The sequence below is a fragment of the Eretmochelys imbricata genome, chromosome 5, assembly GCF_965152235.1.
Source record: "Eretmochelys imbricata isolate rEreImb1 chromosome 5, rEreImb1.hap1, whole genome shotgun sequence".
Taxonomy (NCBI): Eukaryota; Metazoa; Chordata; order Testudines; family Cheloniidae; genus Eretmochelys; species Eretmochelys imbricata.
The window spans coordinates 85,144,204-85,164,414 of NC_135576.1; the positions used below are offsets into that span (position 1 = coordinate 85,144,204).

General features: G+C 42.7%; 1 protein-coding gene across 2 annotated transcripts in view; it reads right to left on the reverse strand.

Moving 5' to 3' along the window:
- Positions 1-3,474: 3,474 nt before the first annotated feature.
- SECISBP2 (SECIS binding protein 2) overlaps positions 3,475-20,211 on the reverse strand; it is a 54,721-nt gene continuing 37,984 nt past the window's right edge. For both annotated transcript variants that reach the window (XM_077817427.1, XM_077817426.1), the window contains exons 14-18: positions 13,528-13,687; positions 10,350-10,570; positions 8,069-8,223; positions 6,891-7,095; positions 3,475-5,206 (exon numbers count right to left, since the gene is read on the reverse strand). In XM_077817427.1, coding sequence (XP_077673553.1) covers positions 5,097-5,206; positions 6,891-7,095; positions 8,069-8,223; positions 10,350-10,570; positions 13,528-13,687 — 851 coding nt within the window. In that variant the 3' untranslated portion in view covers positions 3,475-5,096. The remainder of the gene's footprint in view (positions 5,207-6,890; positions 7,096-8,068; positions 8,224-10,349; positions 10,571-13,527; positions 13,688-20,211) is intronic.

Below are 20,211 nucleotides of genomic sequence, written 5' to 3' on the forward strand. Positions count from 1 at the left end.
GTCCGTACTCATAAGGACTGAACTTGAATGCCTAATCGAAGAACAGCATTTCTAATTTACTTAAAGAATTTACACCTACCTTCTGAATTAGAAGTACAATACTAGGTCTTGTTTGAGAAAGCTCCCCATGTCCAATCTGGATAGTACAGTGAGGAGCAGAATGAGGTTCGAAGGTCATGTTCTATGACATCATGAAACTGGAATAAGTTGGTTGCCCTAAGGAAGCATTTCATGTTGGGAATCATCAAAAAAAGGAAGATGCATAACATGCTAAACACATCGCACTCCAGCCACTTGGCTTTTTTCTTTGGACATTTAATATACCTACAATAAAACCTTTCGGGGTTTTATTTAACATGGTAGTTATTCTACTGGCTGGTGCAAAGTCCATACTTTAAGTTCAGTTTCCAGCTGTCAATGCACAGATTTGTCACAGTAGCTAATCCCAAGGATCAAAGTCCCATATGTTTCCCTGAAACAGATTTAAATCCCCCCTTTCCCTACCTCGGGAGAGGCCACGTGATTTTTAGGTTGAGAAGGACCATATGTGAAATACTGTCCACTCATGTTAGCACTGCTTGTGAAAGCATGCAGGGGCACTTTGATAGTTCATATTTAATTTTTTGGGCTGAGTTTTCATTGTGAGATGCCAGCCTAGGCTTGGGTGCCTGTGAAGGGCCTGTTGAGTAAGAGAGGTTAATATTTCAGGTAAAAATTTACCAGCTAGAATTGCTGAGCCCCTGACTGCCTTGGGCAGAAGGGTGTTAGAGGTGGCAGCAGCAGGAGGAAACTGGGTCTGAAGGCCCCTTACCACTTTCTGGAATTGGTAGCAGCTGTGCTGTGTCCTGTGCCCTCCATCCATGAGGTAGCTGAGCTCTGCAGTCAGAGGCATGGCTGCTGGTACAGGCTGTAGGAGCTCAAACATGGTCTTCCAAATGCCCTTCTGGCTTTGCTCCCCTCATGGAGATGGGACTGCTTGCCCCAGAGCCTGTTCTTTTCCAATCCCACCTGCCTCTTCTTCCATAGGCAAGAGATGAGCCAACTTCACCGGGCCTGAGCTGTGAGGAAAAAATGCCCTCTACCCACAGAGCTGGCAGAGCCCCACACAAGACAACTGGTAAGGAGGAGGGAGGGGGCAGCTGGAGAGACAGGCCTTCCTTTTTGCCTCTGGCTTTTCTCAGTCTAGCACTTTTCTTCCTACTCCCCCCCCAGCTCCCAGCAAGCCTGTAGGAGAACCAGCACCTGCAAATGCATCAAAAGGGGAAGCAGAAATGAGGGGACAATCACCCCTAAAATCAAATGCTGCCCTCGGACACATTGCATTTCAAATGTTTAGACTTAACAGGCTGGAATTCTCAAATCAGGGGGGCCTGGTTAATGTGCCAGGAAAAACTGAAGGGAACTTCAGGGACTGGACACTCCCCTCCTGCCAGTGACTGACCAATGCTGAAGTATCATTCTAACAGAGCTGTGGATCTTTGGTCTTCTTTTTCACAACTGTCATTGAGGAAATGCAGCTGGCTTCTTCATCCTAAGTCCTCCCACTTCAAAAAGTTTGACACACTAAGTGACATTCCTGGAGCAAAAGGTTGGATGCACTAATAAGCAAAACAAAGGCAAAATCAGACCCTTCCTTTTTACACTATTGAAGTCCTAAAGGAGTGGTGATCAGAGGCTTTGCTAAGACTACTGCTATGCTGGGGTGCAATGGCTAACGAAGAGAAACAGTTGAAATACACCCAGCCTTTAGAGAAATGAAGTTACCTGCCTACTATGAAGTACTGATAGCTTCTTTGACATACATTATTGTAAGTTGTTCTCAGAACATTACCCTCAGTTTAGGTTACTTTACACTTCACCTGCCTGTGCATAATTTGAGCAAATAGGCCAATTCCTCTTCCTACCCGAAACTACAAGTGACCTGACTTCCTTTTGCTATTAAGGTCTGTTGCGGTAGCACGGAAGATAATCAGTTTTTTAAAATACTGCTGCTTTACCTGTTAAAAAAAGCGAAAGAGGGCGAGCGCAAAGATATGTGCTACCTCAGCAAGAACTGCCCCCACCAGTGACCCAAAGTCTCAAGGAGAAAGAAAGCCTTTACAATTGGCTAGGCTGTAATTCAGCACACCACAGGCCTTTCTGCCCCCCTCCCAACCACCCAAAAAAGTGGACGCTATGGGGAGGAAACTACTATCAGGTGATTTTATATACTGAAAAATGAAATGTGTAGAAGTTATAACTGACTGCTGGCCCAGCAGAGGGGGTTGGTTGGCAGCGAGGCTGGCTTTAACTTAAGCTAGATCTCAAACTGTGGGAAGTAGAGCACATTGTGGCAATGCGAAGTAAACACACTTTGGAAACTAAGCAACAGGATTAGAAAGGGGGGGGGGGGGAAGGGATCCAGCAGAGATTCTCTTACAATGTTGCCCACAGAACTACTGTCTTAAAGGGGACAGTTGAGTGATAATGAGGTTGAACACTTCAACCCCTCAAAAGCTGTTTTGAAGGACAAATATCTATTCACTGCTTAATCATCTTCCACACTAATTCTGCCTTCAACAGCTCTCACCATACACACAGTGGGTTTCTTAGAGAGGACATGGGTGAGTAACTCCCTAAATTTGTTACAATGAAAACTGCTAAGGATGCTAGCATTAAGTCTTGGCTAACAGTCATGTTTATGCACTTCTATGGAGTGCAAAATGACCTGTGCAGAGTAGCAACCCTAGAGCATACAGATTCTCTATCATCTGCACTTCTGCCTTCTGTAAAGCAAAAACCTAGCTGCCTCTTCAGCTGCTGGAGAGCTTTCCATGATGCAGTGAACCTGCCCAACACCCGCCCCCTGCCAAAACAAACCAAAACCTCTCCTGTAGTGGTATTTGCAGCAATAAACAGTCTAATAGAGTGCAACCATAACTACCTTCATACACAACAGTTTGCATTGCTGTGAGTACACAGCAACCTCCTACTGGGCCAGGAATGTCTACTGCCAGCCCAAATCATCTTTCAGCACTGAACTTTTTCCCCACTCCCAAAGTCAAGTTAAGGTCAGCTGCAATTATGGAAAAGTAGAACAATCTCCTATCCAGTGATCAGCTCAGTGTCAAAGCAGAGCTGCTTTGTCTCCTTTACTGACTATTCCCCAGAGCATAAGACTGTGGTTCACACATCAATCTCAAGCATTAGCTACGCTCTAACCACAGGATGCTATGCAAGTCAGAAAGACGACAACCCCAACCATATTTTCTGAAATCAATATAAATAATATACTGTGTCTTACATACGATAAAATGACATCAGTTTTATACTTTAAAAATCATTTCAAGGTTGACTTGATATTACCTCTGTCGCTTTTGGCTTACCTGTGATTCCTCCTGGCACTTGCTTTTCAGGAGGATTGTGCTAGAGAAGCTGAAATGAAAGCTGCTCTGAGAAGTTAGATGCAGTGCATAGTGGACGACACAGAGGTACTAGATGCATCTGGGATTTACACCCATTTTATTTTGCACACATTGAAATCAGAAATCCTAATTTTCGTTTTCACCCTTATACAAATCTGAATACTCTGCTACACTATTTGGCCCTCTCCATTAAGTGTGCCATCTTCATTTTAAAAATATATAAAGCATTGCTATTTATAAAAGAAACCTTCCACAGAAGTGCTCTACCACCACCAGGTACCTGTCCAGTTTAAAAAAAGTCTCAATATCAAAAGTAAATTAAGCTTGTCTTCAGAAAACTTCTCTACATTTGATACACAATTATATACAGTCAGTCTTGGCTCTAACATATTAGTTCTTTTTCCTCAAATTAAGTCTTCATTATCTGAATCAAAATACACAATTGTACATTAAAAAAACAGAGTAGCAACAAGACTGACGAATTCTTCTGAAGGGAAGGGCTAAGAGCTCACATACTGTGTTTATGCAGCCAAGCACATTGCTGTATAATTCTCCCTTATGCAACACAAATGGCTGCCCTTGGGGCTTGGCTGAGGCAGCCGGACAACAGCTAAAGAAAATGCAGGCAGCAGGTGCATTCTGAAGAAAGCAGTTGCCCTTCCCTGCAGAATTGAGTACCACTGCTATAGGCCTGCTTCTTCCAAGCTGTGGTACTCCTAAGGCAGAGAAGAAATTCTGTAAGAGGAGAGAGGGGGCAGAACAGGCTGGCCCACCTCTTTCCCTGAAGCATTCCTAAGCTCTGCCAGCAGAAGGGCTCTATCTGCATCAGATCTTAAGAGCTCTTTAGGGTAGGAATCTCCTTTGTGGTCCATTTTAACTTTACCAGCTTCCCCATCTCTCAGGAATTTCTTGACTCATTACCCCATCCCCCTCCCAGCTGCTGCATGCCCCAAGTGAAGGAAGGGAGATTTTAGTTGACTTGACGCTAGAGCTGGTTGATAATTTTGATTTTTGTTTTTTTGGGGGGGGGGGGGGGGGGAGGGAGGGAGAGAGAGGAGGCTATTTTCCCTTCAGAAAATTTCCAGTTTTTCTAAGAAAATTTCAAATTTTCTATTGGAAAAACTAAAGTGACTGCTCCCACCTGGAAGGTTCTTATCAATCTCACTTTCTGCCTGCAGGGAGAAAGTGAAATTAACAAGACTCTTCTAGGCAGATAACCAGCAACGTGAAATATTCTCCCAAAATGAAGATTTTCAGAATTTCTGTGTCTCAAACAAATGTTGAAATTTTGTTTTCTGGCTAGCCCTAACTTGTGGCACCAGACACCAGCAGTAATCAGCCTTACCAACCCTTAAAAACATGGCATGTATTAAAACAAGCCCATTCCTAAGTGGTCCTGGGTTAAAACGAGTTTCTCCTCCCTTCAATTTAATTCTCTAATACAAAGAATGAAGCAGCAGCAGCTTTAGTAGCCAGTCAAGTATACAGAAACCTGTAAGAATCAGCCAATGTTTCATGCATTCCAATGCATTTCAAGTGAGATCAGAATAGTCGTCTTAGCCAACTTTAAACGTTTCCTAGATTACTTTATTTGCTACACCTCACAGCTTAGATGGACCACTGATTTTAGATAATTCAATATTTACATATCTATGTAAAAAGTAATAAGGCCCAATAAAATATGATCCAGCTTTACTGAGGCTCTTCTAAATTCAAGGTCAGCATTTCAGTAGTTGCAATCTTTTCTAATTCCAAGGTATAAGGGTTATACTCCTCCTCAAGCTTTCTCTTCCAGATTTTGACTATAAACAAAGAACAGAATATTAGTATGAAAGTCACTTTAAATTTCTCCTAGAGTATCCCACAGATTCTCTTCCCCCCAGTTTAGTATTCACAGACAACCCTACTTAAGCACTGAAATGCTCAATCTCCCGGTATGAAGGACAATGTAAGAACTGAGGGAGAAATCAGCATGTAAGGGACTCTTAAGCCAACATACTTTGCAAGCACCTGCTGGAAGATAGTCCCCTTGGAGAATTTTCAGATTATCTAAACCCTATGTTACTTGCTGCATTTTAGGAACGGATACAGACTCATTTGCCTACTGCTGTTTCAAAGTAATGATCTGACTAATAACTTTCTAATGCTCTATCAGGAGCACATTTTATTTACAGATCCTAATATGCACACAGAGATATACACAAAAAGGGATCATTCCTTCAGTACTGCAAATGCAGTTACCTACAGGGTTGAAGGCCTTCATACAGCATAGAAATATTTTAGGACAGAAAGAAGAATATTTGAAGCTGTAGTAGCAAATTGTCAAACTAATCAGAATTTAGCCAGCCTGCTTGGGCCAACTAATCTTACAAGAAGTACCAGTGGAATTTTAGCCACAAACTAACAGTCAGGAGCTCTGTTACAAGTCTTATATGAAAGAGCAGCATATGCCATCTACCACCAAGTGGACTATTTCAGAAATTACTTAAAGGAAGAATCATAGAATATCAGGGTTGGAAGGGACCCCTGAAGATCATCTAGTCCAACCCCCTGCTCGAAGCAGGACCAATTCCCAGTTAAATCATCCCAGCCAGGGCTTTGTCAAGCCTGACCTTAAAAACCTCTAAGGAAGGAAATTCTACCACCTCCCTAGGCAACGCATTCCAGTGTTTCACCACCCTCTTAGTGAAAAAGTTTTTCCTAATATCCAATCTAAACCTCCCCCACTGCAACTTGAGACCATTACTCCTCGTTCTGTCATCTGCTACCATTGAGAACAGTCTAGAGCCATCCTCTTTGGAACCCCCTTTCAGGTAGTTGAAAGCAGCTATCAAATCCCCCCTCATTCTTCTCTTCTGCAGGCTAAACAATCCCAGCTCCCTCAGCCTCTCCTCATAAGTCATGTGTTCTAGACCCCTAATCATTTTTGTTGCCCTTCGCTGGACTCTCTCCAATTTATCCACATCCTTCTTGTAGCGTGGGAGTGCCATTTACAAAGGATATGTCCACCTACACAGCAAAAGCTGTGCACAGGTTAGGTTACCTGAGCTAACTTAAACCCAGCTAGCATGGGTAACTTAGTAAACAGCGCAGATAGCACAAGCCCAGCACCGAGCCTGACTACACTTGGCTTGCTAGTCTGCTCTCTGCTGACTTCACTGCTATTACTACCTGCGCTAGCTGGATTAAATCCAGCGTAGGTAGGCTAGCCCATGCAAAGCTTTTGCTGTGCAGACATACCCAGATATGTCAACCATATAACTTCATGAAAAACTAGGTTTTCCTTAGATGTCTCCCATCCAAACAGCGACCAGGTTGGACTTCAATTCATGAAGTCTGGTAAGGTCATGGGCCAAAGAGATATGTTTGCCCTTCCTAACCAGACAGCCTTAGTCTGCACTGCCTCACGAAGATTCTGATCAGATAATTTTAGTACAAAGGAAGGAAAACTGATTGAACACAAAGAATAAACCACTGAACACTTACTGTAATTTGGTACATCCTCATCAGATTCCACATGGGGCGTTTTACCAGTCTTGGACAAGCTCTTCTCTTCATATTGAGTGGTTAAGATTGTGCTGTGCTTTTCACTTCCTCCCCCTTCAGCGGCCTCTTCCTCTAAAGCTGCCACCATATCTTTGTATGCATGCCTGGCTTCCATTGTCAGTTCTACCATTTTGTGAAAGTGGTCCTAACATGGGAAAAAAAGTAAGAGAGAAACCAGTGATAAGAGAACATGAAACACTATCATGGCTTAAAACATATTTCTCTGTTGAAGTGTGTAAAGATGTAGGGTACAGTTTTTGCACGCCTTCTACTCCGAATATTAAATAAGCACATGAGCAGGCAAAACAGAATAAACCATGTACCTGGATTTTGTTTAGTAACTGTTTTATCTTGTTTTGGTTAATGATAAACAGGGAAATACATCAAGAGACTTTCTGATACGGTGAGGAACTCAAAGGTACATTTTTAAGCAATGTGTGGTTTTAGCCACACATCTGACATGTATTGCTATAGCATTTTTATAGATTGCTTTGAACTTAATGGGTTATAAATACTATTTTTATTATGTACCAGTTTGAAAATTTAGTCCCCCTTCCTGCAAAGTTATTCAAACTAATATTCTACCAGCTAGAAGAGGAAGATTTTACATTTTCAAATGTCTCTTAAAAACACTCAGTATCCCCCTCTCTGTCCCTAGTAGTTCTCCCAATTTGCAACAAGGTTTTTTTTGTTTTTGTTTTTTAAAAAAGGGCTGCCACTAGGCTCCTCCCTCCAGACATCTCATCAGGTATTTAAAATACCAGTTATCCTCAAGAAAAGCTTTTTGAACAGCAGATTTGGGTAGAGAAGAGGTGGAGAGCTGGCCAAAAATACATCTGTGAACAAAGCAAAAAGGAGAAAGGTGGTGTGGAAATAAATGTTAATTCTGTATAACATTATAAAGCAACTGACCTGTCGACTATTAATACAGAAAATGGAGTGAGACAGAGACTGTCTAGCTGCCTAAGACTCAGGTCTTTATTGTACTCATTATATATATATATATATATATATATATATATACACACACACACACACACACATATATATACACACACACACACACACACAGAGTAATAATAATTAAAGCTATGAACCAGTGTCTTTGTTCAACTCACCTGAGCACCATCATAACTGAAAATTCCGACCACGCTGACAGGCACTGCTTTGTTCACACAGCGTCCTAGAGCTTTGCGATTGAGAGCAAAGACAAATGGGATATTCTGTTCACAGGCACAGCCAATAATGGTATGTAGAGTCTCATCCAACCCACCTGGAACAGACAGCGAACTGAGAATGAGACTATTCAAAAAGTATCATTTATTCAATCCAGTTATAACTAAAAGGCATTACTGCCAGAAGTCCCTTAGTAAAAGCTACGGGTTTAAGATGCAGCGTTTAGAAATGCCAGAATGTAGGTGTTAAAATATACTTATGAATGTGCAGTGCACAGAAACATTACTTGAAGCTCGATAGTGTACTGTACGATCTACTCTTCTAAAAGGTTAATCTGACAATTCTCCCTTTGAATCAACAAGAATCCTCAGATAACACTGCTACTAAATTCCAGATTTTACTACATTTGAAGAACAAAGATTGGATGACACACCAGCACCACTATAAACAGTATGAAACAATGCAGTGTTGGTAAAGTATGGTTGTCAAAAAAAGAAAACTTTTAAAAGCAAAATCACTTCAAGATCACAGATCAAAGACAGTAATCTGAACAGTAGTTACACCTCTACCCCGATATAAGGCGATCCGATATAACACGGTAAAGCATTTCCCTTCCTTCCCCCCAGGCTTGCGCAAGATAAATACTAGACGGAGAGAAATCATTTAAGCTCAGTATCAATGTGGACACAAGAACAAATGGATATAAACTGGTCATTGGGAAGTTTAGACTTGAAATTAGTTGAAGGTTTCTAACCATCAGAGGAGTGAAGTTTTGGCATAGCCTTCCAAGGGAAGCAGCGGGGGCAAAAGATCTACCTGGCTTTAAGATTAAACTCGATAAGTTCATGGAGGAGATGGTATGATGGGATAATATGATTTTGGTAATTAATTGATCTTTAAATATTCATGGTAAATAGGCCTAATGGCTGTGATGAGATGGGATCTGAGTTACCCAGGAAAGAATTTTCTGTAGTATCTGGCTGGTGAATCTTGCCCATATGCTCAGGGTTTAGATCACCATATTTGGGATCGGGAAGGAATTTTACTCCAGGGCAGATTGGAAGAGGCCCTGGAGGTTTTTCGCCTGCCTCTGTAGCATGGGGCACAGGTCACTTGCTGGAGGATTCTCTGCTCCTTGAAGTCTTTAAACCACGATTTGAGGACTTCAATAGCTCAGACATAGGTGAGAAGTTTTTTGCAGGAGTGGGTGGGTGAGATTTTGTGGCCTGCGTTGTGCAGGAGGTCGGACTAGATGATCATAATGGTCCCTTCTGACCTTAGTATTTATGAATCTACAAGCCTGGGAGGGAAGAGGGGAGGCAGCGGGCGGGGCACAGGGAGGGCAGCAGCAAGTAATGGTGGGGGGGGGGGGGAGAGCCCACAGAGGAACTGCTCCCTGCCCCAGCTCACTTCTGCCTCCTCCCCAGAGCGCTCCGCTTCTCCCCTCTCCCTCCCAAGCTTGCCGCACCAAACAGCTGATTCACAGCAAGCCTGAGAGGGAGAGGGGAGAAGCAGAGCAGCAGCAGTGTGCTCAGGGGAGGAGGCGGAAGGGAGGAGAGCTGGGAGCTGCCGGTGGGTGCTCTGCACCCACCAATTTTTCTCTGTGGGTACTCCAGCCCTGGAGCACCCACGGAGTCGGCGCCTATGGTAGCAGCATGTCTGGCTTGGACACGCTGCTCTGAGCGGCATGTTAAGGGGGCGGGGGGTGGAATAAGTGGCAGAGGGTCTCGGGGGGCGGCCGGGGACAAGGAGCAGGGGGAGTTGGATGTGTTGGGGGTTCTGAGGGGTCAGTCAAGGGGCAGGAGGTAGGTGGGGGTCGGATGGGGGTGGGGCCAGGCTGTTTGGGGAGGCACAGCCTTCCCTACTCGGCCCTCCATAGCAAGTTCGATATAACATGGTTTCACAGATAACGCTGTAAGATTTTTTGGCTCCCGAGGACCGCGTTATATTGGGATAGAGATGTACTTATAACATTGCAATAATACGTCAATGACAAGTTGATACGTCCTCCAACCAGTCGATACGTCCTCCAACCAGTCATTTGCTTTCACATTCCTTAATCTGATTTACTTTTCAAGGAAGGCACCAATAAATCATTGGTCTTCCATGCCAGTTTTCTCCAAGTGTAAGATGTGGCCCTCAAAGGGTACTACCATCAATATAACAAGTCTGTTCTACATTTATCTTCTGAAAATAAAACTTGATTTTTTGTAAAACATTTACCCTTTGACTGAATCTTTTCACAGTTTGGAGAGATGACGACACATTTCAATTTTTTCAACTTCAGGTGTTTCAAAACTTCTCTGAGTCCCATAACAAGTCTGCGTTTTGTCTTGGCCTTCACTGGATCTTTCTGATACAAGCGATCTTGGAAACGAACCAGTTCTTTTAGAAGATCTGTCACACAACTATCAACTTCTTTACTAAGTACCTGGCTACAGTAACTGGAAAAAAAGAATCAGTTGTTTAAGTGTTAAATATTCTGCAATCGCAAACATAACTGCACTCTCTCAAATACAAGCTCTATGTACAGGACAATAAAAAAAGTTTTCCAGGTTTTTCAGTGTATTAAAAAGGTATAGGGAGGTTTGTTTCTTGACACTCCAGCTCCTGTATCAAGTTATACCAAGACATGCATATCAAGAAAAAGGACAAGTTTTGTTAACGAAAAAGTTCTCCCAATGTCACAGCCTATTTTCACTCATAAGAATCAAGAGATAGCAACCATATTGTAGAAGTACTAGTTGATTTTTATAGCACTGTCACCTATAACAAGATTGAAATGTCAAAGTTGGAGCAAGAGCCAAAGGCAAGGGAGAAAATCAACTATCATTTTACTTATCTCTGGGCCAGATCCCCTTGTGATCTGCCCATGGAGGGGGATCCACAGGAAGAGTAGATGAACCTCATTCCTCTTAGCACCCAGTGGAAATCAGTGTGGAAAGTTAGGCTGTTTACACTAGAGACCTTACAGCAGCACTGATGCAGCTGCACCACTGTGAGGTCTCTCATGTAGCTCTCTATGGCAACAAGGAGAGCTCTCCCGTCAGCTCTACGTTGGCTGGAGAGCATCTCTCACTGACATAGTGCTGTCCACACTGGAGCTTCTGTCTATGTCAGTCAGGATGTGTGGGGGGCTGTTTTCCACACCCCTGAGCAACATAAATTTTATTCACAAAAGTGCTAGTGTAGACGTAGCCTTAGACAGCTACACTGAAGTTTCCCACAGACTTCCTCAACACTGGTAACCACTCTAAAAAAGGGTTTTGGGGACAGCTGTATTGAAGGGAATCCCTGGCACCACGAAGCCAGGCTACCAGAAAGTAAGTGGCTACAGATTCATAGGGCCTTTGTATGGACGGTCCTGTATCCCAACAGATACCAGCACTTTGCAAGTCAGACCCTTGTTTTCTTGCTCTGGAGGTATACTGGAGCCCACTAACTCTCCTTACACCAGAAGAATGCAGGGATAATCCACAAGGGAAGCCAAAGAGTTTCTTGCCCTTTCCTCCAGGTATTACCATGAAGGGTGAGATCTGGCCTCCTATTTCTAACCATTACTCATCTTACAAGTGAAACTAGGTTTCATATTGGTTAGTCTTATATTTCAGTGGGATTTTTTTGGTAGAAGAACTTCATTTATTATTTCAGATTTACCTCAGTACAGTTTAATGGACAAACCCATTAAAATCCAAAACAATGTAATCTAGCTGTATAAAAGAATCCTTCACCCTGAATGCCAAGCAATAGAAGATCTCTTTGGTTGAGTAGCCCTGAGCATATCCAGACCTATCTGCCATTTCAGTGCAATAATGTTCGGTTGCTGTGGACCCAAGAAATTTGTTCACTTTAAAAAAAGCAATTAAAAGTTTGCTTTTACTGTTACCTAGGATAGAGGGAATACAAAAAGTGACTTTTTTTACATTAACTAAATCGTGACGCATAAAAAGGCTGTGGTGCCTTTCTGAAGAATGAAGATGAAAGCAACACTTATTAAACAGTTACGTCAATGGCAGAGTTTCATTTTTCCTATAGTGGATCTTTGACCTGCTGTTCAAAAACACAATAACCAAAAAGTTTCTTGTTAAAAGGAAACACGTACACACAGCTGCTATCATAACAACATTTAAAGTGTTTGTACAAGAGGGCAACTAACTTGTCCCCTTGATTTTTCCATGCAACACAAACACGTCATCCTGCTAATCACATTCTGCTTCGTACCTCTCTATCATTTTGTCTGGCAGCAGAAAACAAAAATATTCTAACCATAATAAGAGTGTTTTCGGAAAGGTGAAAGAGCCCTAATTCTCTCTCTCAGTACAGTAAAAGCTTTTTTATCTGGCATGTTGGAGTATGGGGGGCTGCTGGTAAGTGAAAAATGCCAGTTAACTAAGAGGAAGGGAGTTTGGGTGCAGAAGGGGGTGCAGGCTCTGGGAGGGAGTTTGGGTGCGGGAGAGCGCACATGGCTGGGGACAGGTTTCGGGGTGCCCGATCTGGGGGGGCTCATCTCGGGCGGCTCCCCACAAACAGTGACCTATCCAGGCTGCTCCTAGGTGGAGGTGCAGCAGGCGGCTCTGCGCGCTGCCCCAGCCCTGCCCCGAGTGCTGGCTCCACAGCTCCCATTGGCCAAGAACTATCTGCCGTGCCTCTGCCTAGGAGCAGCTGGGACAGGTCCCCACTTGTGGGGAGCTGCCCAAGGTGAGCATCCTCTGGATCCAGCACCCCAAAATTCATCCTGTGCCTCAACTCCCTGCCCTGCACCCCCTCCTACACTCAAACTCCATTCCTGAGCTCACGCCCCATGCCCCCTCCCACACCTAAACCCCAGCCCCGCATCCCCTCCTGTACTCCAAATCCCTCATGGCTGTTCCTCCGCCTAGGAGCAGCAGGGACACATCACCCCTTCCAGGGAACTGGGTAGGGAGCCAGGTAGGGAGCCTGCCGGCCACGCGCCAACAGGACTATAAACCGGGCTTTCCATGACGGTTAGAAATGCCAGTTTAGAGAGCTTTCTGGTTTGTACAGGCCCAGATAACACAGGTTTTACTGTATAACTATGTGATTTATTCCACATTATAAGCAAGGTGTTTATGTTTCTAAGAGTATCTGCTGCTCCTTCCTTTTGCCGTCACTAAACCTATTATCCTCCTCTCCTCTGCTGATCTTGGATTTGCCTTCCTAGCCTGACTGATGACATATTAGTACTGCACTTGCTGCTTACTGGCATGTCACTTATTAGGTGCCAACCTGCAGGATAGCTGAAAATAAGAAATCAGAGTTGTGAGTTTAAAATTCAGTTAGCATTTCACAGAATGTTACTGATGTAACTTACCTTATTCAAGCAAGGTCCTGCCTGTGGTACCATAGTATAAAGGAAGTGTCAATACTAACAAATACTTACTCTCTAAATCTCCTGCTATGAATTTTTGGAAGGCTGGAGTTTAGTTGTGTTAGATTGGAGGAACTTTCTGTAGAATCCTTGAGGTCTTTACATTCCAGGAATACTTCTGAACCGCCCTGAGCCACGGAAACTGAGGTTATGGGATCATCATCTGCTATATCTAAGCATAAAGAAATAAACTGTTGTATTTGTGTTATAAAAGGCAGATGAAAAATTGAACTGATCTATAAGTGAGAATATAACTCAAGGACTCTCCTACACAGAAATAGGATAGGTAGTTCCTACAAGCCCTGCTTTTACTAGTTTCAGGGTTATTTGGATCATTTCTATTACTGAAGTGAATAACTCAGCAAGTACTATTAAAATATGACCAGAGTGCTTTAGAATCTATTCCCTGTAGATTCAGATCTTTCAATTTTAGATAGGTTTGGCTAAGACGCAGCATTAGATAAGAATTCACATCCTAAAAACATTGTTAATGCAGAGTTATGGTTGACTGGCAGTTCCTTGAAAACCAGGAAAGGAAATAGAGTTATGGTACACACCAGCCCTGTGCCAACACTTTAAGTCTGCCCATTGGACCCGCAAGATACAATATAATATAAGTCACAGCTGCCCTACAATAAACAGATATGAGGAATGACTAAGTATGCCACTTTACATGGTGTGGTGTTGCCCACAGAATTGTATTCTCATTCACCTGTATGCACTCCCAACTGCCCTTTACTGCGTCAGGGACAGCTGAATGTACAGTGCAGAGATTACTTGCAGCAGGTTGCCACTGTAACGAGGAGAGGTCCATCTGCTTTCTGGGCTAAGTTATGTCAGTTGTGCAAGTAAAGGAGTACAACAGTCTACCCTTGCCATGGGGATTTGTAGCAGTCTGCTAGCATACAGAGCAGAGGTAAGTGCAAGTAATATTCCAGGGGGAATCTACAGGACAAGGTTCAAGGGGGTGGTGACACCTGGTAACACTGGCTGCTTGGAAAGAGCAGATGACGTGGTTGAATATACACCAGGTATAGCCAACTGCTGTTCATTATGCCAACCTAAATGCAACTTCGCCATTCTCGATTTCTCCTATTGTACTCATGCTGTATCCCTCCAGTGCTCCATATCAGCAAAGATAGACTGCTACGGCACCTGTCAGATGTTGCACAGGGCGTCACTCAAAGAGACCAGCTAAGGTTGAAGGGCAGTGCAGGGCTGGTATGTACTTTAATTTTGTATTTCCAGGTTTTAAGAAGTTTAGCTGTATTAGACATTCTGAAAGGGCATGAGACACTGTCAATCAACCTTAACTCTGAGAAGTGTGAATTAACCTATTCATCTTAATGGGTGTTATCCTCCCACACTATCCCAAAATCTACCCCAGCCCCTGTTGAAGTACATCAATTTTCAAGATAATCTCACTATGCTCAGAAGTGTTTGAGCTCTTCATGGGGCGGCTGTACCTGAGAATCCCTTGATAAAGTAATTCCAACTTGCACCACTATCTCTATCCCTGACCCTAATGTGGCACGGTAATATATGGATGGCAGTGCCACCACAGTTAAGGTTACACAGAATTTCCATTTTAATAGGTGTGAAAAAGTTCTACACACATTTGGGTTAGAGCATCATTTTAAAAAATAAATAAATAAATAAACTGAGCAGTGCACAAACTTTCTATAGCAATTTACAGGGGAAAATACAATTTGAAGTTTGCTGCGATTGTTTTAAAGAGGACAACGTGACTAAAATTTTTCTAATGTCTGACATTTCCTTCGATCCCTTTTTCTAGATAGGTTTCAGAGTAGCAGCCGTGTTAGTCTGTATCCGCAAAAAGAAAAGGAGGACTTGTGGCACCTTAGAGACTAACCGATTTATTTGAGCATGAGCTTTCGTGAGCTACAGCTCACTTCATTGGATGCATCTGTAGCTCACGAAAGCTTATGCTCAAATAAATTGGTTAGTCTCTAAGGTGCCACAAGTACTCCTTTTCTTTTTTCTAGATAATTACACATCACTAAGAAATAAAATTGATAGGCATGATCCCTTGGTTGGCAGAGATGGGATTGATTATTATCAGCTGAAATTTGTTGTGTTAAGTTTTCATGATAAATAAAAAATACTCTTGACTGATGCCAGGATCATGGTTTTACATTTGAAAACGTAAACTTTACACCAACAATTAGAATACAGCTTTCTATTATGGGTTCACTTCGTAACGCTCAGCAACCACTTTGATCATTCTGACACTGATGAGAGTTGCAGCTACTCTCTTTTCTTTGAGCACTCAGGCTATTGTTACGAGAGAACTGGACTTGACATAACCACAGCCATTTTGTGCACTTAGCCACCATTAACTGCAAGCGAGAACACCACAAAGTCAGGAATAACTTGAGGTTTGCATAAGCATGCGAAATAGCTGCAGTGGTAGCTTTGCTAATAAGGACAGAGTAAGTGACAGATTCATGAGAGTGGGAGAAGTGTGGATTACGGACCTTGGACCTGGGTATCTATGACCATGAGTTTCGTGCTGTTATGACTAGGAGTTGCTTTGATGACAAGTAGAATTCTGAGGTTTTTTGCTGATGCTAGGAAAATTGGTAGTCCACTAGGGGTTACTACGAGTTATGTCCTTTGTTCTGAACAAACCTATTAAAAGGTTAGTGTGTGTAATTTGGAGAAGTTTGGAGAGGATTTCTACAAGCTAGGAGGCTGACATCTAAGTCCCCAGGGACTAGGAGGAAGGCTGGCCACCAGAAACCTGCCACTGACCATTCAACACCATCTCAGGTTTTGGATAACTATGTCTGGGTTGCTCTAGACTATTTCAGATGTGCACTTCAGGCGCAAAAAAAAAAAAAAAAAAAAAAAGATCTTTGAGTGAAAGCCCTCTTGTGTGCACCAATCATTTATCAGAAGGAAGAGTTATGTCCCCCATTGATTTATTTCCTGAAACCACCTGGGAAATGAAGATTAGTTACCATAGTTTTGGGTTCAGAAACCTCTGGGTAACACTACGGCTACACTTACACTGTTGCAGCACTTAAATATAGCCACTCATTACAGCAATAGGAGGGGTTCTCCAATCACTGTAGTTAATTCAGCTCCCTGAAGTCAGGTCTATATGACACACTTACTTCAGTATAACAGTCACTTAAAGGTGTGAAAAATCCACTCCTGAGCAATAGTGATACCGACCATAACCCCCTGCGCAGACAGCCCTATGTCAGCAGGAGAGCTTTTCCCACTGAAATAGCTACCACCTCTCATGGAGGTGGAGTAACTAACCTGACGTCGGCTTAGAGTGTGTTCATCAAAGCGCTGCAGCTGCATCGATGCAGCATTTGTAGCGTAGACCTTACCTGATATACAGTAGCTAAGACAATGGAAGAATTCTTCTGTCAAAGCACCGTCTAGAGCAGGGTTAGGGCAGCTTAACTACATTGTTCAGGGATGTGGATTTTCACACCCCTGAACAATATATCTAGGTTAACTTAACTTTTTAAGAGTAGATCTAGCCTTAACTCTATTGTTCTTGGAATGGGTGATGAGCATGTGGCATGATTACATTGCCCCAAGCTTATTGTTTACCAGAGTCTTCCATCTTCCTTCTTGTTAATACTATTTTCTATGACAATACTTCTAAAGAAAAATATAAGTATGCACATGGATTTTAGAATAGTTTGAAATATAGCTGTTAAACTATAACTTTTGCTCTCAGGGTAAAATTCCTAAAAGGACCCTGGCCAAGAGTAGACAGTCAGCAACTAATGTGCACACCACATTATCAAGAGACTGACAAAGGCAGGACTCAAACTTACAACACATGGGTACTACTCAGGTTCAGTGGCCACATCATCACCATGAGCCACCCACTTACTATATCAGGCTGCTTGGAAAGCCTTTGGCTTCAACAGAGTGCTTCCTGCTACACATACGCAAATGCCCTTCTATGGCTTGTCAACTTGGTGTGGGCAACACTGTAGATCAACTTTTAGTCTGTATAACTTAAAACACTGATTTCCCAAAGAAACAGTGGTGCCAAACACTGAGATCACCTGCTTGGGATGGATATCAGAGCCATAGTGTGAGCCCCAGGTGCATGCAAAAAAAGTTGTAAGCACCATACGATTTTGATGTCATATGATTTTAGGGGGGCTGTACTTTTGGAAACAGTTGCTCAAACAACCTCTAAACTGGAAAACTAACCCTATCTCAGGCCTCCATTGGGCACAGCAATTTCCAAAACAATTCAAGCAAGCATGTGGATTTTGGAACACTTGGAAAACTGGCTGTTAAACAGTTCAATAGTCTCAATCTTCATTATAATGGATAAACACAATTACAAATGCAGGGGAAGTTTAATTCTCTTTACATGTATTCAGGATTTTCAGAGAAATTCTTTAAAAATTGAAGTATATTCAAGTATGTATATTCATAACATATACCGCATTATTCTGTACAGATTTAATTGGGAATAATGGAATACAGTTAAGAAAGGGAAATGCAGCTGATATTTTAAAACCCTCAGTAACAATATGATTTATTAGCCTGTGTGGAGCAGTTTCCTTTTGGAAATGGTGGAAGTGGAATCCCTGTTGAATACCTCAGACTAGACAAAAAAGAGTTAGTCGTCTATATTGGCAGAAGAACAATGTTGGACTAGAATAATAACTGGTATATTTCTGATATGGGAAATGTAAGAAAGAGTGACTCCACAGCAGACCCCAGAATTTGGCCTCACCATTAGAAAGAAATATGTTTCTCAGCCACCCTGCTGAGTCTGTGTTAATTGAAATTGCCTGTCAGTTTTACAAAATCAATGTTAAATGCAGAAGCACATCCAGAGACACAGATTGTTCTAAAAGTAACAAGATAACAGCTGTTCTTTATGGATGGTACAACTTTGTTTTCCTAAACTCCAGAATAAGATTTGTGAACCCCCCACCCTTGCATGCTTATCTTGTTTGTTTCCTTTTAGATGTAACAAGTGGGATGAATAAACTTAAAGTCTGCCATGTCCCACTGATTTTAGAATGGTTATGTTAAAGGATGGGTAGATGATAAAATGCAGATGTGACAGGATATACGTTGGAGTGTGAGTGTAACTGTATGTACGTATGATTAAATGAGAAATGAAAGATTAAAGGTTGAGGTACCAGCCTTAAAATTAGATCATTTGGCTGAAGAAAGCAGTGGACAAGATAGCCCGATAACCCTGTGCCCCAAGGACAGGAGGGCCGAAGAACTGAAGAACAAGATAACAACATCATTTAGTCATTGCTGTGCCATCAGCATGATTGACTATCACCTCGAACATGAGAACAGCACGATGAAGCAAACCCTATAAATTTGTATGAGGATAAATCCCTATAAAAACAGACCCTGAAGACTGAGGACTTTGGGCCTCAGAGTAGCAGCTGTGTTAGTCTGTATTCGCAAAAGGAAAAGGAGTACTTATGGCACCTTAGAGACTAACCAATTTATTTGAGCATAAGCTTACGTGAGCTACAGCTCACTTCATCGGATGCATACTGTGGAAAATACAGAAGATGTTTGTTTTTATACACACAAATCATGAAAAAATGGGTGTTTATCACTACGAAAGGTTTTCTCTCCCCCCACCCCACTCTTCTGCTAGTAATAGCTTATGTAAAGTGATCACTCTCCTTACAATGTGTATGATAATCAAGGTGGGCCATTTCCAGCACAAATCCAGGGTTTAACAAGAACCTCTGAGGAGCAGGGGGAGGGGAATGGGGTAGGAAAACAAGGGGAAATAGGTTACCTTGCATAATGACTTAGCCATTCCCAGTCTCTATTCAAGCTTAAGTTAATTGTATCCAATTTGCAAATGAATTCCAATTCAGCAGTCTCTCGCTGGAGTCTGGATTTGAAGTTTTTCTGTTGTAGTATCGCAACTTTCATGTCTGTAATCGCGTGACCAGAGAGATTGAAGTGTTCTCCGACTAGTTTATGAATGTTATAATTCTTGACATCTGATTTGTGTCCATTTATTCTTTTATGTAAAGACTGTCCAGTTTGACCATTGTACATGGCAGAGGGGCATTGCTGGCACATGATGGATATCACATTGGTAGATGTGCAGGTGAACGAGCCTCTGATAGTGTGGCTGATGTGATGTGGCCCTATGATGGTGTCTCCTGAATACATATGTGGACACAGTTGGCAACGGGCTTTGTTGCAAGGATAGGTTCCTGTGTTAGTGGTTCTGTTGTGTGGTATGTGGTTGCTGGTGAGTATTCGCTTCAGGTTGGGGGGCTGTCTGTAGGCAAGGACTGGCCTGTCTGCCAAGATTTGTGAAAGCATTGGGTCATCCTTCAGGATAGGTTGTAGATCCTTGATAATGCGTTGGAGGGGTTTTAGTTGCGGGCTGAAGGTGACAGCTAGTGGCGTTCTGTTATTTTCTTTGTTAGGCCTGTCCTTAGTAGGTGACTTCTGGGAACTCTTCTGGCTCTATCAATCTGTTTCTTCACTTCCGCGGGTGGGTTTTGTAGTTGTAAGAATGCTTGATAGAGCTCTTGTAGGTGTTTGTCTCTGTCTGAGGGGTTGGAGCAAATGCGGTTGTATTGCAGAGCTTGACTGTAGACAATGGATTGTGTGGCGTGGTCAGGGTGAAAGCCGGAGGCATGTAGGTAGGAATAGCGGTCAGTAGGTTTCTGGTATAGGGTG